General features: G+C 38.1%; 1 protein-coding gene across 4 annotated transcripts in view; it reads left to right on the forward strand.

Moving 5' to 3' along the window:
- Lyst (lysosomal trafficking regulator) overlaps positions 1 to 25,969 on the forward strand; it is a 196,021-nt gene that overhangs the window by 75,004 nt on the left and 95,048 nt on the right. For 3 of the 4 annotated variants that reach the window (NM_053518.2, XM_087591609.1, XM_087591610.1), the window contains 8 exon segments: positions 3,276 to 3,466; positions 5,541 to 5,786; positions 8,251 to 8,424; positions 18,236 to 18,385; positions 19,250 to 19,387; positions 21,762 to 21,960; positions 22,955 to 23,086; positions 25,291 to 25,906. In NM_053518.2, coding sequence (NP_445970.2) covers positions 3,276 to 3,466; positions 5,541 to 5,786; positions 8,251 to 8,424; positions 18,236 to 18,385; positions 19,250 to 19,387; positions 21,762 to 21,960; positions 22,955 to 23,086; positions 25,291 to 25,906 — 1,846 coding nt within the window. 4 annotated transcript variants of the gene reach the window in all.

The raw sequence follows: 25,969 nt of genomic DNA on the forward strand, positions 1-25,969 counted from the left end.
TGTGACGGGATGTGTTTCTTTTCTGGTCCAATCTATTTGGAGTTCTGTAGGCTTCTTGTATGCCTATGGGTATCTCTTTTTTTAGGTTAGGGAAGTTTTCTTCTATGATTTTGTTGAAGATATTTACTGGTCCTTTGAGCTGGGAGTCTTCACTCTCTTCTATACCTATTATCCTTAGGTTTGATCTTCTCATTGAGTTCTGGATTTCCTGTATGTTTTAGACCAGTAGCTTTTTCCGCTTTACATTATCTTTGACAGTTGAGTCAATGATTTCTATGGAATCTTCTGCTCCTGAGATTCTCTCTTCTATCTCTTGTATTCTGTTGGTGAAGCTCGTATCTACAGCTTCTTGTCTCTTCTTTTGGTTTTCTATATCCAGGGTTGTTTCCATGTGTTCTTTCTTGATTGCTTCTATTTCCATTTTTAATTGCTTCAACTGTTTGATTGTGTTTTCCTGGAATTCTTTCAGGCATTTTTCGATTCCTCTCTGTAGGCTTCTACTTGTTCTCTAAGGGAGTTCTTCACGTCTTTCTTTAAGTCCTCCAGCATCATGATCAAATATGATTTTGAAACTAGATCTTGCTTTTCTGGTGTGTTTGGATATTCCATGTTTGTTTTGGTGGGAGAATTGGGCTCCGATGATGCCATGTAGTCTTGGTTTCTGTTGCCTGGGTTCCTGCGCTTGCCTCTCGCCATCAGCTTATCTCTAGTGTTACTTTGTTCTGCTATTTCTGACAGTGGCAGACTGTCCTATAAGCCTGTGTGTCAGGAGTGCTGTAGACCTGTTTTCCTCTTTCAGTCAGTTATGGGGACAGAGTGTTCTGCTTTTGGGCGTGTAGTTTTTCCTCTCTACAGGTCTTCAGCTGTTCCTGTGGGCCTGTGTCTTGAGTTCACCAGGCAGCTTTCTTGCAGCAGAAAAGTTGGTCTTACCTGTGGTCCCGAGGCTCAAGTTCGCTCGTGGGGTGCTGCGCACGGGCTCTCTGCAGCGGCAGCAACCAGGAAGACCTGTGCTGCCCTTTCCGGGAGCTTCAGTGCACCAGGGTTCCAGATGGCCTTTGGTGTTTTCCTCTGGGGTCCGAGATGTGTGCACAGAGAGCAGTCTCTTCTGGTTTCCCAGGCTTGTCTGCCTCTCTGAAGGTTTAGCTCTCCCTCCCATGGGATTTGGGTGCAGAGAACTGTTTATCCGGTCTGTTTCCTTCAGGTTCTGGCGGTGTCTCAGGCAGGGGTCCTGCCGCTCCTGGGCCCTCCCCCACGGGAGCCCAGAGGCCTTATACAGTTTCCTCTTGGGCCAGGGATGTGGGCAGGGGTGGACAGTGTTGGTGGTCTCTTCCGCTCTACAGCCTCAGGAGTGCCCACCTGACCAGGCGGTGAGGCCTCTTTCCCAAGGGGTCTGGGAGCAGAGAGATGCTGCGGGCCGGGATCCGCGGGCGTGGGACCTCCGGCAAACACAGGATGTGCCCGGTCCTAGATGAACTCTGCCTCTGTGTGTCCAGATCTCACCAGGCAGCTCTCTTGCAGCAGACAAGTTGGTCTTACCTGTGGTCCCGAGGCTCAAGTTTGCTCGCGGGGTGCTGCCCACGGGCTCTCTGTGGCGGCAGCAACCAGGAAGACCTGTCCATTTACAAGTTTTAAATGACTCACATCTTACATAAGTTAAACTGAGAGAAATACTGATCTCTCCTTCTTGACTTGTGTTTAATAAGTACTGTTTTCCCAAGGTTCTAACATTCACATTCAGGACATTTTTACCATTTTTTATGGAGACTTTCCTTACAGTTACTATGTGATGTGGAGATGTGGTTTCTACCCTCATCCCATACATGTAATCAGCATTCTTGGGAAGTACAATGACATAACTAGGAAATCTATTTATGTAAATCTTATCTATGACTTTTAATGTGTGTAGGGGTGTTTTGCCTGCTTATGAGTCTGTGTACCACAGATATAACTGCTGCCCACAGAATTCAGGAAGGGATGAGATTCCATGTAGCTGTAGCCACAGGAGATTGTAAGCTGCCATGTAAGTGCTGGGAATTAAGCCCAGGCCCTCTGCAAATTCAGTCTGTGCTCTTAATCATTGAGCTACTTCTCCTGTCCCTCTTTTATTCATGAATTTAGTGCACTCTATCCAAGTAGTGAATTTGTGCAAATGCAGTGAAATATACCATTTAAAAAGTATTAAACCTGGCACATGGTTGCATTTAGGTTATGTTTAGATGAGAGAAAACAAAGGCATCGATTCTAATTTCATTTGAAATGAAATGTACTAAGAAAGAGCTTTCATCAAAAAAAATTTAAAAGTCCTCATTTATCAAAAAAGTAGAAGAAGAAGAAGAAGAAGAAGAAGAGGAAGAAGAAGAAGAGGAGGAGGAGGAGGAGGAGGAAGAAGAGGAGGAAGAGGAGGAAGAAAAAAAGCAGCTGGGAAGTTGTGGTGCATGCCTTTAGTCCCACAACTTGGGAGGTAGAGGCAGGTAGATCTTTGAATTTGAGGCTAGCCTGGTCTATAGAGTGAGTTCCTGGATGGCTGGGGCTAAACAGAAAAAGCCTGTCTCAAAAAGTCAAAACAACAACAACAAAAACAACAACAACAACAGCAACAACCACACCCTGTCACAGAGTGAGGGGTGGCCTGGGGATGTGGGTAGATGGCCTAGAGGGTAGGAACACTCCTTGCTCTTGCAGAGGACCAGGGTCAGTTCCCAGCACACACATCATAGCTCACAGTCATCTGCAACTCCAGTTCCAGGTGATCCAGTGCCTTCTAACTTCACAGGCACCAGGCACTAACGCAGGCAAAATGCCCATACACGTAAAACAAACAAACAAACAAACAAACAAATAAATTTATTTAAACAACGACCTCCCCCAAACAAAAAAGAAAACACAGCAAAATATACCAAAGTATGGTTAAATTAAAATTCACCATCTTAAGGAACAAAAATAAAAAATCAAAAGCTTTCCAGTTTACTTTATATCTGTATATCTTTAACATAGTCCACATAGGTTAGTATCCTTACACTTATTTGGTAACTTAGCCTTTGAGTTTTGTAAGATAGAATAAACAACTGAAAGAATCTGTCTCTGTCTTTGTCTCTCTCCCTCTCCCTCTCTTTCCCTCTCTCTCTCTCTCTCTCTCTCTCTCTCTCTCTCTCACACACATACACACACACACACACACACACACACACACACACACAATCTCATTTTCTTGCTATTTATGAAATTTTCTACTTGAAATGCTTTAAATAACTAGCTCTACTTTTCTGTTTATCCAGGAGCTAAAATTGGCTCACAGGAGGCCTTTTACCTGTATGCTTGTGGACCCAACTACACATCCATAATGCCGTGTAAATATGGCAAGCCAGTGGTTGACTACTCCAAATATATTAATAAAGAAATTTTGAGATGTGATGAAATCAGAGACCTTTTTATGACTAAGAAAGATGTGGATGTTGGACTCTTAATTGTAAGTTTTAGTTTCATAAGTTTTAATATTGTAGAAGATTTATGTAGATATGTTCATTGGAATGTATAATTAGCAGTCAATTACATTACTAAAGTTTTTAATTTTGTTCTTTTCTTAGAATGTGGAGTTTTTTATAAAAAAAAGTGAAACACTTTAATCTGTTAGTTTCATGCTTTAAGTATATGTATTCTTATTTGTTTGAAATTATATTTATATAGCAATTTTATCAGCTAAGTTTATTTTATACCTAATAGTCTTTCAGGAAAATGTTTATGATACATTGACAATATAGCACTTTCAGCTTGACATAGTCTTTTAAAAAATCATATATTTCTTTTCATTCTTGGAAATAAAAACAAAAATTCACTTGTATTATTAGTTGTAATTGCATGTATTAAGAGTCCGTGAGATGGTTCAGTAGGTAAAAAGATTTGTTTTAAAAGCCTGATCTTATGTGTGTGACCTCAGCTTAAACCCTGGAACCCATGTAAAGTTAGAAGGAAAACCACATGTATGTTGTGACCTGTATATGTGCATACACACAAATTAAAATTTAATAACATATATTCAGGGTTTATATAATTTACTTGTTATATCAGTATAAAATAGGCATTTTCCCTTCATATTGCTATTTATTTCCTATTGCTTTTTTGCATTATTCTTTAATTTTGCCCTACCAGTGCACAGTTCAGGAGCTATTGGTGGGGATTCTTGTTAGTAGAACCAGTCAGCTATACTGGACTATAGATAAGACATGCTCTATGCTTAATGAGACTACTTAAATTTCCGTAGCTTCTTATAAGTGACCAAATTTTAAGATTCTCTTTGACTTCTGTGAGGAGTAGGTGAGAGAAATTTGACATGGACCAGTGTTGGTTGAATGTACTATCTGTGAATGGAAATTTTGACTTAATTTTGATTATTTATTCTGACAGTGTTGAACTTAGTTCTAGTACAAGAAAAACCTATTCAGAGACACTCCTTTTTTTAAAATTGAAAATAGATTCTTCTCTTATACAACACATCCCAACCACAATTTCCTTTCCTTCTTCTCCTCCTAGTGACCCCACCTCCAATCTTCTCTCTTCCCCAAATCCACTCCCTGTTTGTTCCTGTTCAGAAAAGAGTAGGCTTAAAAGAGACAGCAGCCAAACAGGACAAACAGAATATAATGCCCTCATAGCAAGGCTGCCTAAGACAACCCAAAAGGAGGAAAAGAGTCTCAGGAGCAGGTAGGGGAGTCAGAGACACTCCCTCTCCTACTGTTAGGAGTTCTACAAAAATGTCAAGATACGGCCTTAATATATACACATAAGACCTGGTACAGACCTGTACAGTCCCCATGCTTGCTATTTTGGTCTCTGTGAGCCCGTGTGAGCACTGCTTAGTTGATGCTCTGGTGTCCTCCAATCCCCTCTGACTCGACATTCTTTTACTCCCTCAGGGACACAATTAAGTAGGCAGCCTATGAGCAAATCCAAAACAAAAACTTGGGGTAAATTAGCCCAGAGTCCTCATATTTCTAATAATTTAGAACAATGCTAAAAATAAATTGAGCATGACAGAAGACTTAGCTCTCTTATATTAAATATATAAGGTCTTATCTATCTGTGTTTGATTATAGTATGAATAAAGCATTTTCTCACTAATGAGAAAAAGACTTAGCTGTAGCTAGTAGATTTATATTTTAATTTCATGTTTATTCTGGATGTATCAAGCCAAAATCTTCAACTGTGCTTTATGTTACTAGTCACAGCTTAATTAACTGGTCATTTCCATTGTGGGAGGCAGCTGTGCCTCTCTGTCCATCTTTGTTAGTGTAGTGGCTAACTTTTAAAAAAAGAAAAAGAAGGGGTTGGGGATTTAGCTCAGTGGTAGAGCTGGGTTCGGTCCCCAGCTACAAAAAAAAAAAAAAAAAAAAAAAAGAACGGAAAAAAAAAAAAAGGACCTGCACAAGAAATATTCTGAATCTTAAAAAAAAAAGTTAAGTGTCTTTTATATTGAAATATGTGCTAGTTGATGTGTAACATTTTAAGCTTTATTTTATTACTAAATGAAAATGTTTGTGTTTAAGGAAAGTCTTTCAGTTGTTTATACAACTTACTGTCCTGCTCAGTACACCATCTATGAACCTGTGATTCGACTCAAGGGCCAAGTGAAAACTCAGCTGTCTCAAAGACCCTTCAGTTCAAAGGAAGCCCAGAGCATCTTGCTAGAACCTTCTCAACTCAAAAGCCTCCAGCCTACAGAATGTAAAACCATCCAGGGCATTCTGCATGAGATTGGTGGGGCTGGTATATTTGTTTTTCTCTTTGCTAGGGTAAGAATCATGATTATAGTTTTGTCTGAACAGAAACTCCATCTCGTTTATTGATAAATTGTATGCTTATAGAAAATGAAAAAGGTATATACTCAACTATATAAACTTTAGCACAAAAATTATCACATATTACAGCTCATACCAAGCTTTCAGCCATGGATTAGAAAGGTTTATTTTAATTTTTGAAGATCTTAGAAGTTTTCTATTATCTACAAATGTTAATTGGAACAAGTAAATGTTAAATATGTGAGATTTTAAATTGCGTTTGTAAAGGAAAATATATGGAATACTAATGATATAAATTTTTAAAATGATTTATCTATTTTAATTATATGTGTGCTTGTGTGTGTATTCATATAATATGTGTATATACTGGTAGAAGCTAGTTGTATGTCACCTGACTTGGGTGCTGAGAACCAAACTCAGGTCCTCTGGAAAAGCAGCAAGCGCCCTTGCCCCAAGCTCTCTCTAGACCCAAGATATGTTTTTTTTTTTAAAGGGAGAAACAAAACTTAGACTTTTATAAGCATCATTTTAAAATAAACCATTTATTATTTATCTTCTCTCTTTAGCTACTCATAGGCAGGAAGAGTATCTTTCCTGATAGAGAATGAGCAGTCCATAATTATATACTTTCTATCTTAAGGTTTGCTGAAGAACACCATTTGGACACAATAACCTTTGCTACATATAATTTCTGCTTCCTCAGGTCTATATCCCTGTTTAACGCAGTGTTGATCTTCCTTTATCCTTAGAATGTCATTTTATTTTATCCCTAAGTATACTTCTAAAACATAATCAGATTGTCACAATATGTCCTTAAGGAGCTGGCTCCTTTATCGAGGGCACCTTTGATCTAATTTTGCAGTAAAGGGTACACCAGCATTTGTTCTTGTTAAAGTTTTAATAAAAGTCTTGCTAGCATCTTATCTATCCTAGTGTGTTTCCTATCTTGTCATCCTTCTCCTACTGCTTTTCCCCAGCTGGTATCTAGGTGAACAGATTTTTCTCATCTTTTCTCACATTATAATTTCAAAATGCATGCCCTTGGTTTTTCCTATTTTATCCAGGTATAATAATTAAATATAATTGGATCCTAGAAAAAACATTTAATTTATACTGTGCATGCATTTATGATCTTGCTAATAGACTTTTAAAGTGTTTTCACATTTAAAATTTAAAATGTGTTCAGAATTCTTCTGCTTCCTATAAAGATAAAGTGTATTTTTCCTAAAAGCTTTATATAAACAGCCTGTCTTTTAAGCCTAATTTCCTGCCAAACAGAAATGTGCACCTTTAGGTATTTCAGTGTAGGCCTGTGCCTTACCAGATGTTCCCTGTGTCCACTCCCCATATCCCTGTATTCCCCATATCCAGGCCGTCTGCCTTTCTCTTTAGGCTACCTTCTCAGTGTAGCCTCCCTTAAATCAATAGAGGAGTCAGAAGTGGGTGCTGTGCAAGATCCTGAATGTATGTGCAATAGAAATCTGAATCCTCTCTTTTGTCTTTTCTTGTGATAATCATGCCTGTTCTTCTAAGTCAGAGGTATTAGAGGTATTGGTTAAACTATGATACTAGGCACAACATGTGGTTTTTATTTTTTGCTTTTATCTTTATGCTTCACAGGAGCCCTCACTGGTACATTGTACCCTTTGCTTCTTTATGTCTTCTGTAGCACATGATGTTGTTGAGTCTGATTCTTTTTTTTTAAACATTTATTCTTCTCTCATAGTTTACATCCTGACTGCAATTTCTCTCCCTCCACTCCTCTAAGTCCCTCTTCCCTCTGCCCACCCCAGATCAATTCCTCCTCTGTTTACCTTAAAAAAAAAAAAAAAAGCAGGCCTCCCAGCAATATCAACTGAACATGGCCTAACGAGATACAATAAGTCTGGGCACAAACCCTCATGTTACAGCTGAACATGGTACTGTGAGAACATGGCCCACAAAATCAACTAAGCAGGGCTCATAGGGGCTCATAGAAACTAATGTGACAAACATGGACCCTGAATGGGTCTAAACTAGGCCCTCTGAATATACCTTATGGTTGTATGTATACTTTGATGTTCCTGTGGGACGCCCAGTAATGGGAATGGGGGGGTGTCTCTGACTCTTTTGCCTGCACTTGAGCCTGTTTCATAATTGACCATGGAAAACTCAAATTTTATGATCGCTTTTCAGATTACTAAGTATAAGATGCTAGTGATCTCTAAGCCTGTCACTGTTACCTTTGCCCATTTTAGTATATTTAAGAGATTAAAAAGAATGGAATTTATAATTTTCAGTTTTGCTTAGCTATAATTTAAAATATTAATATTTAATAATTAATATTTAAATACAAGTATTTATATTTCTTATAGTTTAAACATTAAAATAGCTTGCTATGACATTATTAAAGATAATCGCATACATTAAATTTTTTACTATTAACAGATTAAGAGAAAAATATCTTTTTTGTTTTCAGGTTGTTGAACTTAGTAGCTGTGAAGAAACTCAAGCATTAGCGCTGCGGATTATACTGTCTTTAATTAAGTACAGCCAACAGAGAACACATGAACTGGAAAATTGTAATGGACTTTCTATGATTCACCAAGTATTGGTCAAACAGAAATGCGTTGTTGGCTTTCACATTTTAAAGGTATTACCTCATAAAATTTGTTTTTTTTTTTAAGGTTCTTAAGCAGATTCTTTTTTTTAAAATATTTTTTATTTACATTTCAAATGTTATTCCCTTTTCCGGTTTCCCAGATATAAGCCCTCTATCCCATTCCCCTCCCCTTCTTCTATGAGACTGTTCCCCTCCCCATTCACTCCCCCTTCCTCCCCGACACCCGACATTCCCCTACACTGGGGGGTCCAGCCTTGGCAGGACCAAGGACTTCTCCTTCCATTGGAGCCCACCAAGGCCATCTTCTGCTACATATGCAGCTGGTGCCATGGGTCGGTCCATATATGGTCTTTGGGTAGTGGTTTAGTCCCTGGGAGCTCTGGTTGGTTGGTATTATTCTTATGGGGTTGCAAACCCCTTCAGTTCCTTCAACTCTTTCTATAATTCCTCCAACAGGAATCCCATTCTCAGTTTAATGGTTTGCTAGTAGCACTGGCCTCTGTATTTGACATGCCATGCTCTGTCTGTGTCTCTCAGGAGACAGCTATATCCAGCTCCTGTCAGCGTGCGCTTCTTAGCTTCATCAGTCTTATCTAGTCTTGGTGGCTGTATATATATGGGCTATATACCCAGGTGGGGCAGGCTCTGAATGGCTGTTCCTTCAATCTTTGCTCCAAACTTTGTCTTCATATCTCCTCCTATGAATAGTTTTGTTTCCCCTTTTAAGAAGGAGTGGTCATCCTTCCTTTTGAGCTTCATGTGGTTTTTATCATTTCTCTACAGTGACACCTTCTATCAAAAATTTTCTATAATCATTTTATGTTGTTGGTAAATGAAGGAAAATTACTAATATATATTTAGTCAAAACATGGCACTCTTCTGATTCCAGAATAATTTTTCTTTTTTTCTAAGTATTTTAGAAAGGAAGAAAATAAACTACAAGAATTTTAGGTCTCAATAGACACAGATGTATTCCATGGCAAGCCCTTTGTTCTGTAAGCTAATGAACTTGTTTATCTCACTCTCACACTCATAGGTACCTCCAGCCCTGGGATGTACTACTGCAGTCAATCTGTGTTGCTACAGTTAGGACTTGTTCTTGTTCTGTCATGTTTGTATGTATGCACTTGTTAGTGTAGATGTGTGCATGTGAGTGCACATACAGGTGTGTGTTTGTGTGTGTTCGAAGAGGACAGAGATTGATGTCAGGTTCTCTCCTCTAGCTCTCCAACTTAATTTCTGAGATAGGGCTCTCATACTGAGCCTGAAATTCAGCTTGACTTAATTTTCCAGTCTCTGCCCTGCCTTAGTGCTGTTATAGTTATATGTAGCCACTTCTAACTCTTATGAGAGTTTTCAAACTCAAGAATTCATTATTATGAGTCAGATGCTTTGCCAATTGAGCCATTTCCCAGCTCTGAAAATTAATTTTGTTATATAATATTTTATTTCTTATTTGAGAATTTTATATATGTACATAAAATACTTTCATCAGATCCACTTCCTACGTCTTCCTTCCAGATCTCCTGGATCCTTCCCCAACAAGACTGCCTCCCAACTTCATATCCTCTTGTTCTTTTCTTCTTTTTCTTTTTTTTATATATTCTTATTAGAAATAAATTCTCTTCTCATACAGTATATCTTGATCATAGTTTCTCCTCCTCTCCTCCCTGTTCCTCCTCATCCTCTCTCCTCCAGATCCACTTCCTTTCTGTCTCTCATAAGGGAAAAAAAACAGGTTTCTAAAAGATAACTATCAAATTCGACAAAATAAAATATAAGCAAAAAACCATCATATTGAAATGACACATGGCAACCAACAGGAGGAAAAGAGTCCCAGAAGCAAGCAGGAGCCCCATAAACTAATAGCTGTAATATGTACACAGAGGAAATGGTGTCGATCCATGTCTGCTCTGCTTGCTGCTTCATCTCTATGCCCTTATGTGCATTGTACTTGGTTGATTCCAAAGGCCTTATTCTCCTGGTGTCCTCCATCCCCTCTGGCCCTTAACTCTTTCCACCTCTTCCTCGGGAGGTTTCTGCATCACCCCTCATCCCTGTCTCCTCCTTTTTACCTAACATCTCTGAGCTTATGGATTGATTGTAGTTTGGTTATCATTTACTTTAATGACTAACATCCCCTTATAAATGAAAACATACCATATTTATCTTTCTTGATCTGATTTACCTCACTCAGAATGATTTTTTTCTAATTCCGTCCATTTGCCTGCTGAATTCAGGATATAATTATTTTTTTTCTCCATCTTTATTGAATTGGGTATTTCTTTTTTTTAATTTTTTTTATTAACTTGAGTATTTCTTATTTACATTTCAAGTGTTATTCCATTTCCCGGTTTCCGGGCCAACATCCCCCTAACCCCTCCCCTTCTCCATGGGTATACCTCAATTTCTTTATCCATTCGCCTAAAACTGGAAACATCCTAGATGGCCCTAAACACCCTGGCATTCTCCTATACTGGGTAACCAAGCCTTCACAGAACCAAGGGGTTCTCCTCCTATTGATGCTGGAGAGTGCCATCCTCTGCCACATATGTGACTGGAGTCATGGGTCCCTGCATGTGTACTCATTGGTTGGTGGTTCAGCCCTGGGAGCTCTGGTAGGGTCTGGTTGGTTGATATTGTTGTTCTTCCTATGGGTTTGCAAACCCCTTCAGCTCCTTCAGTCTTTTCTCTAACTCCTCCATTGGGGTCTTCTTGTGCAATCCAATGGTTAGCTGCAAGTATCCTTATCTGTATGAGTAGGGCTCTGGCAGAGCCTCTCAGGAAACACCCATATCTGGCTCCTGTCAGCACTTCTTAGCATCAAAATAGTGACTCGGTTTGATGGCTGCATATGGGATGGATCCCCAGGTGGGTTAGTCTCTGGATGACCTTTTCTTCAGTCCCTGCTTCACTCTTTGTCCCTGTATTTCCTCCCATGAGTATCTTGCTCTTATCTTGGCAGGACCAAGGGCTTGCCCTTCCACTGGTGCCACAACAAGTCTTTTCTCTGCTACATATGCAGTTGGAGCCCTGGGTCAGTCCATGTATGGTCTTTCGGTAGTGGTTTAGTCCCTGGAAGCTCTGATTGGCATTGTTGTTCTTACGGGGTTGCAAGCTCCTTCAATTCTTTCAATCCTTGCTCTAATTCCCCCAAAGGGGGTCCTGTTCTCAGTTCAGTGGTTTGCTGCTAGCATTAACCTACCAACAATGGAGGAGTGTTCCTCTTTCTCCACATCCTCGCCAGCATCTGCTGTCACCTGAGTTTTTTATCTTAGCCATTCTGACTGGTGTAGGTGCTTTTCCCCATTTTTAACTGAATTATTTGTTATTTTGATATCAAGTTTCTTATATATTTTGGATATAGAGTTAGTAAAAAATCTTTTCCCAGTCTATAGGCTGATGCTTTGTCCAAATGATGTGTCCTTTGCCATACAGAAGCTTTTCAGTTTCACAAGGTCTCACTTCTTAATTGTTGATCTTAGTAACCTCACTATTGGTGTTCTGCTCAGGAAGTAGTTTCCTGTTCTATTGTGTTGAAGAATATTTCCCACTTTCTCTTCGATCAGGTTTAGTGTATCTGGTTTTACGTTGAGGTCTTTGATCTACTTGGCCTTCAGTTTTGTGCAGGGTCATAAATATGGATTTATTTGTGTTTTTCTACTGTAGACATCCAGTTAGATCAGCATCATTTGTTGATACTTTTTTCCTATGTGTATTTCCAAGTTCTTTATCAACAATCAGATGCCCTTATATGTGTGGATTTATGTCCGTGTCTTCAATTCAATTCCATTGACTAGCATGTCTATTTTTCTGCTAATACTATGTGGTTTTTTATTACTATTGCTCTATAGTATAATTTGAAATTGGGAATGGTAGGATATCCAGCATTTCTTTTATTATACAGGATTATTTTAGCTCCTCCTGGCCTTTTTGTTTTTCCATATGAAGTTGAGAATTGTCCTTTCAAGATTTGTGAAGAATTGTATTGGAATTGTGATGGCAATTGCATTGAATCTGTAGATTGCTTTTGGTAGGATGGCTATTTTTACTATGCTAATCCTAGGAGCATGGGAGATCTTTTCATCTTCCAATATCTTCTTCACTTTCTTTCTTCAGAGACGACATTTTTACCATACAAGTCTTTTATTTGCCTGGTTACATTTACTCCAAGACATTTTATATTATTTTAGGATATTGTGAAAGGTGTTATTTCTCTTCTTATTTCTTTCTTAGTCCATTTATTATTTGTATAGGAATGCTGTTGCTTTTTTTTAAAATTAATTTTGTATCCAGTTTGCTGAAAGTGTTTACAGTTTTAGGAGTTCCCTGATAGAAATTTTGGGGTCACTTATGTGTATTATGTCATCTGCAGTTAACAATACTTTTGACTTTTTTCTTTCCAGTATTTATCCCCTTGATCTTCAGTTGTCTTATTGCTTTAGCTAAACTTTAAGTACTGTATTGAATAGATACAGAGAAAGTGGACAACCTTATCTTGCCACTGATTTCAATGGAATTGCTTTGAGTTTCTTTTCTTTTAATTTGATGTTGCTATTAGCTTGCCATATATTGCTTTTATTATATTTAGGTATGTCCCTTATATTCCTGATCTCTCCAGGACTATGAACGATAGTAGATTTTGTTAAAGGCCTTTTCTACATCTTGTGAGATTGATCATGTGGTTTTTTTCATTCAATTTGTATGGTGAATTATATTTACTGATTTTTATACATTGAACCAACTCTGTATCTCTGGGATGAGGCCTATTTGATCATGCTAGATGATGCTTTTGATATGTTCTTGAATTTGGTTTGCAAGTATTTTATTGATATTTTAAAAAAATCTATGTTCTTAAGGGAAACTGAACTGTAATTCTCTTTCTTTATGTGGTTTTAGTGTTAGGGTAACTGTAGCCTCATAAAATGATTTGAGCAATGTTCCTTCTGTTTCTGTTTGGTGGAATAATTTGAGGAGTATAAATGTTAACTCTTCTTTGAAAGTCTGATAGAATTCTGGTGTAAAATCATCTAGTCCTGGGCTTCTATTGGTTGGGAGACTTTTGATGACTGCTTTTATTTCATTAGGGGTTAGAAGTCTATTTAAATAGTTTATCTGATATTGACTTAACTTTTGTTAAGTGATACCTATTGAGAAAATTATCTTTTTTTAGGATTTGGTGCAATATAGGACATTTAAATTATGTTCTTATTATGTTCTTAGGAGTCTCTAGAATTCCTCAGTGTCTGTTCTTATGCTTCTGATTTCAATAGTTTAGATAATCTTCTCTACCTTTAACTTAGTTTGGATAAGGGATTGTTTATCTTGTTGATTTTTTTCAAGGAACCAACTCTTTGTTTTATTGATTCTTTGTATTGCTCTCTTTGTTTCTATTTTAATTGATTTGAGGCTTCAGTTTGATTATTTCTTGCTCTCTACTCCTTGTGAGTGTTATTACTTCATTTTGTTTTTGAGCTTTCAAATGTTCTGCTAAGTTATTAGTATAATTTCTTCCCCCCGCCCCCTTTTTAATGTAGGCATTTAGTGAACTTACCTCTTAGCACTACTTTTTGTGACATAAGGTTGGGTATGCTGTATTTCATTCAATTCTAGAAAGTCTTGGTACAGAGCTAAACAAAACATTCTCGTCTGAGGATTATCGAATGGCCAAAGAACCATTTGACATATCTTCGACATCCTTAGTCATCAGGCAAATCAAAACAACCCTGAGATTCCACCTCACACCAGTCAGAATGGCTAAGATAAAAAACTCAGGTGACAGCAGATGCTGGCCAGGATGTGGAGAAAGAGGAACAGTCCTCCATTATTGGTGGGATTGGAAACTGATGCAACCACTCTGAAAATCAGTCTGGAGGTTCCTCAGAAAATTGGACATTACACTACCTGAGGACCAAGCTATACCTCTCCTGGGCATATACCCAAAAGATGCTCCAACATACAAAAAAGACACGTGCTCCACTGTGTTCATAGCAGCTTTATTTATAATAGCCAGAAGCTGGAAAGAACCCAGATGCCCTTCAACAGAGGAATGGATTCAAAAAATGTGGTACATTACACAATGGAGTACTACTCAGCTATCAAAAACAATGACTTCATGAAATTCATAGGTAAATGGAATGAACTAGAAAATATCATCCTGAGTGAGGTTACTCAATCACAGAAAACAGACTTGGTATGCACTCATTGATAAGTGGATATTAGCCAAAAAGCTTGAATTATCCATGATGCAATCCACAGACCACAGGAAGCTCAAGAAGAAGGATGACCAAAATGCAGATGCTCCCACTCCTTCTTAAAAGGGAGGGGGAATATTCATAGGAGGGGATATGGAAGCAAAGTTTAGAGCAGCGACCCAAGGAATGGCCATTCAGAGCCTGACACACATGTGACCCATATATGTACAGCCACCAAAACTAGATAAGACTGATGAAGCTAGAAAATGCATGCTGAAAGGGACGGATATAGATCTCTCCTGAGAGACACATCCAGAGCATGTCCAATACAGAGGTCAGTGCTAGCAGCAAACCACTGAACTGGGAATAGGACCCTCTTGGGGGGAATTAGAGGAAGTATTGAAAGAGTTGAAGGAGCTTCCAAACCCATAAAAAAAAAACAATGCCAACCAACAAGAGCTTCCAGGGATTAAACCACTGCCGAAAGACTGTACATGAACTGACCCAGGGCCCCAACTGCATATGTAGCAGAGAATAACCTTGTTGGAGCACCAGTGGAAGGGAAAGCCCTTGGTCTTGCCAAGGTTGGACCCCCAGTGCAGGGGAATATGGGGGAGGGCAATAAGGGGGATGTGTAGGGGGAATACCTGCGTGGGGGAGGGGGAGGGGAAGGAATGGGGGCTTATGGACAGGAAACTGGGAAGGGGAATAACCTTTGAAATATAAGTAAAGAAATATATAATAAAAATTTTAAAAAAAGGTTTCAGGACATTGGGGGAAAAAAAAGAAAGTCTTTAATTTTGTTCATTATTTCTATCTTGGTCCATATTTCATTTAGTAGAGAATTGTTTAGTTTCCATGAGTTTGTAAGATTTCTGTTGATTCTGTTGTTGATACACAGCTTTAATACACGTAGTCTGATATGATGCATGGTGTTATTTCAATTTTCTTGTATTCATTGAGTCTTGCTTTGTATCTGAGTATATGGTAAATTTTGGGAAAAGTTCCATGAGGTGGTGAGAAGAAGGTATATTCCTTTTGATTGGGGAAAATGGTCTGTAACTATCTCTTAGGTTCATTTGGTTTATAACATCTGTTAGCTCAAGTATTTCTCTATTTAGTTTTTGTCTAGATGAATTGTCCATTAGTGAGAGTGGGGTATTGAAGTCTCTCACTGTCAGGGAGTAAGGATCAATGTATGACTCACATGTAGTAGTGTTTCTTTTATACACTTGGATACCCTTGTGTTTAGTGCACAGATATTAATTTGAAATGCTCTTGGTCACATTTTCCGTTTGATGAGTATGTAGTATTTTTCCCTATCTCTTTTGATTAATTTTGGTTTTACATAGTTTTGTTAGATATTAAGATGGATAAACAAGCTCACTTTTTAGGTTCATTTATTTGGAATATATTTTTTCCAACTCTTTACCCTGAGGTACTGTCTAACCTTGATGCTGAGGTGTGTTTTTTTATATCCATTCTGTTAGTCTTGGTCTTTCGATTAGAGAATTGAGAGCCTTGATGTTGAGAGTTATTGATCACCAGTGATTGTAGATTTCTGTTATTTTGTTGCTGTTAGTGGTGATGGTATTAGTGGTGACAGTGGCTGTGGAAGAGGAGGAGGAGAAGGAGGTGGTGATGTGTGTGTGTGTGTGTGTGTGTGTGTGTGTGTGTGTACATGCATGTGCATGGTGCGTGTTCACTTTCCTTCTTTTGATTTTGCTGATAGGAGATTATTTCTTGTGTTTTCATTTGTGAAGTTAACATGCTTAGGTTGGAGCTTTCCTCTACTACCTTTTGTAAGGCTTGATATACAGCAGATAGGTATTCTTTAAATTTGATGTTATCATGGATTATCTTATTTTCCCCATTTATGTTGATGTTGATTGAAAGTTTTGCCTGGGTATAGTAGTCTGGGCTGGCATCTGTTGTCTCTTAAAGTCTGCAACACACCTGTCCAGACCCTTCTGTCTTTTAGACTCTCCATTGAGAAGTTAGATGTAATTCTTTTTTTTTTTTATCTTTATTAACTTAAGTATTTCTTATTTACATTTTGATTGTTATTCCCTTTCCCGGTTTCCGAGCCAACATCCCCCCAGCCCCTCCCTCTTCCCTCTTCATCCTCCCCCCATTACCACCCTCCCCACAACAATCACGTTCACTGGGGGTTCGGTCTTGGCAGGACCAAGGGCTTCCCCTTCCACTGGTGCTCTTACTAGGTTATTCATTCCTACCTATGAGGTTGGAGCCCAGGGTCAGTCCATGTATAGTCTTTGGGTAGTGGCTTAGCCCCTAGAAGCTCTGGTTGGTTGGCATTGTTGTTCATATGGGGTCTCGAGCCCCTTCAAGCTCTTCCAGACCTTTCTCTGATTCAACGGGGGTCCCGTTCTCAGTTCAGTGGTTTGCTGCTGGCATTTGCCTATGTATTTGCTGTATTCTGGCTGTGTCTCTCAGGAGAGATCTACATCCGGTTCCTGTCAGCCTGCACTTCTTTGCTTCATCCATCTTGTCTAATTGGGTGACTGTATATGTATGGGCCACATGTGGGGCAGGCTCTGAATGGGTGTTCCTTCTGTGTCTGTTTTAATCTTTGCCTCTCTATTCCCTGCCAAGGGTATTCTTGTTCCCCTTTTAAAGAAGGAGTGAAGCATTTGGATTTTGGTCATCCCTCTTGAGTTTCATGTGTTAGATGTAATTCTAATAGGTCTTACATTCTTCCTGTCTTCTTTGATGTTCTCTGAGTCTTGGGAGCAGGGAAGTGGATATAGATACCCTATTCAGGGATGGACATTCATGTTCTCTTGTTCTCATCACTTTGCCTAATTATAAGTTTCTGAATTAAGCATTACAAAAACAATCTTCCCTGATCAAGGCTGAAAACAACACAGATCTGTGTATAAACATAGGTAATTAGAAGACAGTTGGATAGCATGAGTTGAAGTACAGGCATAAATTTCCCTCATATGGTACAGATATGCTCTCTTATGCATATTGTACTCATGTATACACCTACACACATAGAACACACTAAATAAAAATAATTCTTAAAACCCAGGGACTAAATTCGCCTGTGTCAATTTCAGCTTCTAGAATGTTGAACAAAAGAGCATCACAGTCATTTATACTTCGCAAGGTTATCTGGAGGATTAAACAGTCTAAACTAAACAAGTTAACATTCTTTCCAGTTCCAAATATAGTGATTTATTTTCTTTCTGCATCTTTCCATGCCATAGGGATAGCAACAGAAGCATAGAGACATAAAGAACTGGTACAGAGCCACATATTTAGTAAACACTAGAATGTGAACTCAGCAGCAAGAAGGATAAATCAAGAACTAGAAGCTTGCTTAGTATCTATAAATTACAAAACCTGGCTTCCATCCCTAGCCCTGCAAAAATTTAAAATCAAGATGAGTTATAAGTGTTTTACCCTGTGCTTGAAATAAAATAATTATGTTTGAAAATTTATGATTTGCAACTAAGTTTTATAACACAGATATTTGAAGAAATGTTTAATTCCTTTCTAGTTTTTCTTTGAATTTGATAGTATGACTGCTGAGATAAAAAGTTTGATAATTTTGGTGAACATCATATATTTGGTCAATTAGTTATTACTACATTTTACATAATGCTAATTTTCTATAGACCCTTCTTGAAGGTTGCTGTGGTGAAGAAGTTATCTTCGTCAATGAGCATGGAGAGTTCAAGTTGGATGTTGAATCTCATGCTATAATCCAAGATGTTAAACTGTTGCAGGAACTGTTGCTTGACTGGAAGATATGGAATAAGGCAGAGGCACGTAATATATACTTTTATTTTATCTGCGTATTGTGGTAGAATACAGACATCATTCAGTTCGCTTACCCTGATCATTTTACCTTATTCAGAAGCATTACTTGTATCCAGATGTTACATGGCCATCACCAATATTTACCTCCATAGATTTCATATTATAAAGGCAGAGCTCTATACCCACCAGACCTCTTTTCTTCCCCCTGTCCTCACAACTGCCATGGTGTTTTAGGGTCTGTGATGCTAACTATTCTAAGTATCCCATATAAATGGGATCATGTAATATTTGTTTCTTTATGATTATATTGGTATGATGCCCCCTGGATTCATTCATGATGTTTTCATTCTTCTGAGGTAGAAGAGTATTGAAATGTGGGTGTATGCTGTGGTGTCCTGGGCCTCTCACTCTCCACAAAGGCTATTTAAATGTAATCATCTAAATAAACATTTTTAAAGGACGTGAAATAGGGAAGAGGTGAGGTGCATCTGAGAGGAGTGAGCAAAGGAGTGTGAATATGATCAAAATACGTTAGATGCATGTACGAAAGTATTAAATAATCAGTAAAAATATTTTTAAAAACCATTAATCATTCTGAGGAAAGGATGACTTTGCTGCTTCAGTGTAATGTTATTTTGAAGTGTAAATCTAAAAGTGTGTTCACTGTGTGAAGCTTTGAACTTCCTGAGGTAATGATGAGCTGAATGGAATAAATTTTAAGACTTGCTTTCCCCTCCACACCAACAGATTGAGTTTTTGAAACAGAATATGCACACTGTGTAGAGTAGTTACGTTTCTAGTCTTCTAAGAGGCCCACAGCATGTTCTCATAACTGTGTGCTAATTGGTATGTGTTATCTTCTTTCTCAGCAAGGCGTGTGGGAGACTCTGCTGGCAGCTCTGGAAGTCCTCATCCGGGTAGAGCACCAGCAGCAGCAGTTTAATATTACGCAGTTGCTGAACGCCCGTGTCGTTCACCACTTCCTACTGACCTGTCAGGTTTTACAGGTACTTCTGTGTAGCTTCCCTGCAGACAAGCCTTCTGCAGTTGCCTCTATTTAATGACCTACTGCTGTGCACACCCGAGTTTCACAAGCCTGTCAGTGGGAATTTTTTTCTGTCTTTTATCTTACCTATTCTGTGAGCATGTTTTCTTTCAGCTCTTGCCTCCTGATCTTTATTTACACTCTCATCTTCTCTAACTCTTAACTACAAAAGAACAGCTACTAAATTTCTACATGTTCCTTTGTATTGGAATACAATAATTTTCTGTTTCCTGAATATGAACTGTTAGTGATCCCTAACTCAATTAGTCTTTAAATAACAACTTACACATATGTGTGCTTTTAATAAATAAAACGTATTATAGTCTATTTTATATGTTAATTAGCAACATGGATATATATATCTAAAATACTATGTTAAAAAGTGACATTAACTTACATACTATGTCTGTGCTGTGATCTGCCTTTACAAATGCCCTTTTATCTGCTTGGTTGGTATATGGGACTATTCCCAAGGGTTTTTTGTTTTCTTTTAGTGTTTGAAATATGATGATCTTGTCAAATGAGATAAGTCCAGATGTTCTATGGGATCTTTTCTATTTCATGAGGCCCGTACTTTTGCTTCTATAGCCTGATACCTTTCCTGTATAGGTGGGTTAAAATCCAAATACTGTGACAATACCCCAAAGGGGTCTGTGTGATCTGATGACATGCCAGTCTCATAGGCCACAAAATCCCTGGTTTTCTTTCCCTTTGGCATATGATTCTCTTTTTGCCTTGGATGTTGTTGCTTCTGTTCTTTTCATTTGGCCCACATCTGCTTACATCCTGGTTTTCTAGTCTTCATACTCTCTATCTCCTTAAACTTGCTCCTGGATAGAAGCCTGCCCTGTGTTTTTACATTTTAATTTTCCCCTCTGTTTTGTACATTTATTTCCACTGTAAACATGGGATGCGGTTTTATGTTGTTGATGACACTTATTTCCCTCTGTAAATATTCTGAAGGTAGGATATGGAGTTTAGGTTGTTGCTACTGTTGACCACACTGTGACCTCTGTATCAGGCACCCATAGGTACTGAATGAATACTTGGTTTTAAAAGCCTCACATATACCTTTGTTGGCCCATGTAATGTATTTGTCTTTAGAAAAATAAGGCTTTGCTTTTGACTTGCTGAATTTTATATGTATCATTCGTGTTTCCATTTTCTTTTAAATCTCTTTGTTTTTTTTTTGTTTGCTTTGAAAGTTATTGCCAATTTACAGTAAGTTTATTTGACATTCAGCTTTTTCAATATATTTTTATATAATATATATAAATCTTCTGCAAAATGCTTTTAGAACTCAGGTAGCAATCCCTTTTTCTAAAAAGTTTTTTTAACCATTCAGAATGCCTGTTTATCACATTTTATTCAACACGAATCTTGTGTAAAGTGTGTAAGTGCATGAACTTGGCTTTCACATTATTAATGCACTAATACAATATCTCAGAATATTGCTTAACTTTTTTACTGTATTACAAGAGGTCCATGCATATCTAGTAACCATAGTTATTAGATAACAGTACTAACAGTGATGCTAGTATTAAAAGAACTAAGATTTTTATGACTTTATGTACTCAAAAAACTTCAGCTTGGAACTTTTCTGATTTGGGGAATTTAGATACTCTTCTATAAAGTCTGAGCAAATATCATCCAGATCTAAAACCCTGAAATCTAAAGCTACTCTGGTCTACAGTGTTCTGAATTTCAAGATGGTTACCCAGCACAGGGCTTAGTGTCTGAGGTGCTGTTCCAAGAGTTTGTCTGTTGAAGAAAATCATCATTGTTTTTTAAGATAGGGTTTCTCTGTGGTACCATTGGATTTGTAAACTGAGCATTCATACTAGCGTTAGCATTATAGACAAAGAGACAACATGGCAATGTTAATGTAAGTGTGGGGCCACATTGCATACTCGGGCATGAATTCTGCAGGGTAACTTGACTCAGTTAACTGAATTAAGAGAGCTGGAATTAAATTGCCATCACTGGTAATTAATTTTTAATGGCAGGATCACTTGGGCTGAGAAGTAGTACTTCAAATTAATGTTAAATATGGTCAGATTAGAGAAGAAAACCAACAAAATTCTATCTTAAGAGGAATATCAGTGAGATGGCTTGGCAGGTAGGGTACTTGCCACATAGGCCTGATGACCTGAATCTGATCCTCAGAACCTGTATTAAAGTAGGAGAGAACCAACTCTACAAAGGTGGCTTCTGACCTCTACATGTGCACCTCCAACACTAATAATAATGATTTTTAAAGGACCATCTTGTTTAAATAAAAATTATTAGCTGACAGTTCTTTAAATCTAAAAAGATTTTGTCTTTTATTTTTACAGGAACACAGAGAGGGGCAGCTTACATCAATGCCCCGAGAAGTTTGTAGATCGTTTGTGAAAATTATTGCAGAAGTCCTTGGTTCTCCTCCAGACTTGGAATTATTGTCAGTTATCTTCAATTTCCTGTTAGCAGTACACCCTCCTACTAATACTTATGTTTGTCACAACCCTGCAAACTTCTACTTCTCTTTGCACATAGGTGGGTAAGGTCATTGTTAGATTGTAACCATTTCTACTCTTGTCTTTTTCCTGCTGATCCATATTTGTTTTGATATTCACTGAATGGTCACTCTGGGCTGGAAAAGGCCCTAATTGTATGTTGAGGTTAAAAGGCAGTGAGTTGGGGTTGGGGATTTAGCTCAGCGGTAGAGCGCTTGCCTAGGAAGCGCAAGGCCCTGGGTTCGGTCCCCAGCTCTGAAAAAAAGAAAAGAAAAGAAAAGAAAAAAGGCAGTGAGTTACCAGATAAATCCAGAGAATAAACAGAACGTGTGAATGAGAGCAAAAAAGATAATGCAGTTATGTGTTGATGGTACATTTCAAGGCAGAAAATTTGAGTATGAACCTGAAAAGGATTAAACTGAAAGTATTACTTGGGATTCATATCATATACTGAAGAGAATTTATAAAAATGTAAGACACAGGCTAGAGAGATGGATCAGTGGCTAAGAGCACTTGCTGCTCTTTCAGAGGGCCCAAGTTCAGATTCCAGCACCTACCTATTACCTCCGATAACTCTAGCTTCAGAGGATATGATGCCTTCGTTTGACCTTTGCAGGTACCTTATATATGTGAGAGATAATACACATATACATAAATTACAATGTAAAAATCTAATATATAAGCATAAGACACAGCCCTTATTCAAGGAATAAACAGGTAGTCTATTTTGGAGAGATCAGAATTGCACAGTAAAGAAGAACTATAAATTGTGAAACCACAGAAATAATTGCTAATTGGAGTTCAAAGAACGTAGACATTAATGCAGACTGTAATAGTAAACAATCACAAAATCCAGATGAGAAATTGTAAAGGGAATATTTAATTCTACTTTTGATAGTATGGAGCAGGCCTTATTTGTTTCTCTTTGAACATCTTTTTGCCAAAATTCGTGTTTAATGATTTACTTTTAAAAGTTATTTTTGTTTTACCCTATTTTAAATTTTTTGCTGTTTCAAAATCATTTTGAATTGCAGATGGCAAGATCTTTCATGAGAAAGTGCGGTCAATCATGTACCTGAGGCATTCTAGCAGTGGAGGGCAATCCTTTCCCAGCCCTGGGTTTATGGTAATAAGCCCGTCTGCCTTTACTGCATCTCCTCCTGAAGGTAATAATAGCAAAGATTAAGCTGTCACTCATATTATTTCAGTTATGAATATTCATGGATGTTAAATTGTGCATATCATAGCAGTATAGCTTAATGAAATCCAGCCCGAAGTATGTTTAAAGAATCTATTTTTATCTGTCAAAACTAATTTACACACACACACACACACACACACACACACACCATGACAGTGAGAGGGAATTGTGGGAGAAGGGACTTTAGCCCTCCTAGAAAGAAGATCCACTTAGAAGTTCTGGTAGCTAGAAGAGGAGGCAGTCATCCCTTTGAACCACTCTAACAACCTCCTGTCTGTGGCTTCTGCCCCAGTTCTCTGTGCTGCTACAGTATTAGCCAGAAACCACAACAGTTTCTTTGCTGCTGTCTTCAGTATCTTAGCCTGTGGCTTTGACTTGAAAAACCCAACTGTAGTTCCCAGCCAGTGCTTCACTGCTTTAAATCCTTGCCCCATTGTTGCTTGTGTACATGGAGCTAATTCTCCTTTCTTTCTCCATAGAATGAGTATTTAAGTCTTTAAGCTCATAGTAATTTCCTATCTTCCTAATTACTCTTAATAGAGTACACAGTATGAGTAGATTTCCTGGACATGAGCTGGCCCTACTTGTTTCTCATTCCCAGCAGCTGTCCTCTTTATTGTCGTGACAGCCTTATCTTCTACTGTAAACAGCTATTAAGTCTTGGAGGCAGAATAGAGCTACGGAAAAGCAGGACAAGATGTATGGGTAATGTAATCTCCAATTGAGTTTATTTTTCAAAGCATTTCAGTTATTCTGTCTGAATCTAATAGAAGAGAAAGTGGGAAAGAGCCATGAACATATTGGCACAGGGGAAAATTTCCTGAATAGAACACCAGTGGCTCAAGCTTTAAGATCAACAATTGACAAATGGGACCTCATGAAACTGAAAAGCTTCTGTAAGGCAAAGGACACTGTCAATAGGATAAAATGGCAACCTACAGATTGGGAAAAGATCTTTACCAACCCTAAATCTAATGTAGTTAGTTTTATGGTCATTTATTATAATATCTGAACCAATTCCACAAAAGTGTCTTAATTAATTTCACCTAATATTTTATAGGAAATATCTTTTTTAAAAGTGTATCATTCTGAAATATTTTCAAATATACTCATGCCCCAGTTTTTCATATTATTTCAACAATCTTTTGGCAACTTTAGCCTGCCAGCCAAACTCAAGAAATTACTAGGAAAGAGATACAAACTATGTATCTGTTTTATTGGCACAAAGCTTTGCCTCTAAAATAGTTCATTTAGGAGCTATTTGCTTTATCATAGTTATAGGCACCTGATAATCTCACTCTAACACAGGTTCCTGTGTAGCTCTTTCTTGTATTCTTGTAGAGCAGTTGTAGGCCAGAGCCTGAGAATGTAAATCCTTAGTTATTGGCCTGGTGCTGCTGCTCTGTTGTTGCTGATCACAGCCAAATTTTGGGTAATCTATATTGTGCTCATAAGGGATTTTTCTGGTCTCCTTAGTATAGTGTTATCACCATTAAATTGGAGCTATGAAGAAGAAAGATGATTATTTCTCATTAGTAAGTAACTACAGAAATAGAGGGGAAAGAATAGAATAGTTTGAGGGCCATTTTATCTAATAATGACAAAGTACCACCTTTTATTAAGCACCTGTTACAGTCCAGGCACTATATCAGGTGTATTACACACATGAGTTCTCATCATTCTTAAAAACTCCCTGCAGAGTCCATATTTTGAACTCTCATCATAAATTTTCAGAAACTACCACTTATATAGTAATTCAATGATTTAGCTGTGACCTCTGAACTAACAGAACTTTTATTTGAATTAGTCATGTCTTCTTGTAAAGCCTGAGCTCTTTCCACTTTGTCTTTTTGTACCCTGTTGCTGGCCTAAGGAAATTAAATTTCACTCCAATTTACCTAATTTCTGAACCATTAATCCTAATGACTTCAACTGTGCCATCAGTACTTTATTCCATTAATGAAACAAGAAAAGACATGTCTTTGAAAGCTTTATAAAATGTAGTTAAAAATAGTTTTGGCACATATGAATTTTAAGCATTTCTTGGCTGGGAAAATTATGATTTATAATTCTTGAGTAGTGGAAGGCAAGTTGGGCTGTGACATGGTTGTGACTTATAGAAGTGTTTAGTAGATTTTTAAGTACTATTTTTCTGTCTACATTTACTAGGAACCAGTTCTTCCAATATTGTTCCACAGAGGATGGCTGCCCAGATGGTACGATCTAGAAGTCTACCAGCATTTCCTACTTATTCACCACTAATGCAAGCACAAAAACTGGCGGGAAGTTTGGTCTTTAGTGTTGACAAGTTACAAAATATTGCAGATGCCAGCCCAGAGAAACGGAATCCTTTAGGCAGTCCCTACACATTGAAAAAAAGCAAAGAGGAAGCATTCATTAGTAGCTGTGAGTCTGCAAAAACTGTTTGTGAAATGGAGGCATTTCTTGCAGCCCAGGCCTCTGCCAATGGGGTCTCCAGAGGTTCACTGAGGTTTCCCATGGCCAGAATAGATCACAAAGACTTGGGGACTGAGCACAGATCAGATGATGACAGTCCTGGGGATGAGTCTTATCCACGTCGACCTGATAACCTCAAGGGACTGGCCTCATTCCAGCGAAGCCACAGCACTATTGCGAGCCTTGGACTTGCATTTCCCTCCCAGAATGGATCTGCAGTTGCTAGCAGATGGCCGAGTCTTGTTGATAGGAATGCTGATGATTGGGAAAACTTTACCTTTTCTCCTGCTTATGAGGCAAACTACAACCGAGCTACAAGCACCCACAGGTACTCATGTTTTCTTACCTCAGAATCCCTGCACTAGAAATGTCTTCATCATGCTACTTCTGG

Source organism: Rattus norvegicus, chromosome 17 (assembly GCF_021556685.1).
Source record: "Rattus norvegicus strain SHRSP/BbbUtx chromosome 17, alternate assembly SHRSP_T2T, whole genome shotgun sequence".
Lineage (NCBI taxonomy): Eukaryota > Metazoa > Chordata > Mammalia > Rodentia > Muridae > Rattus > Rattus norvegicus.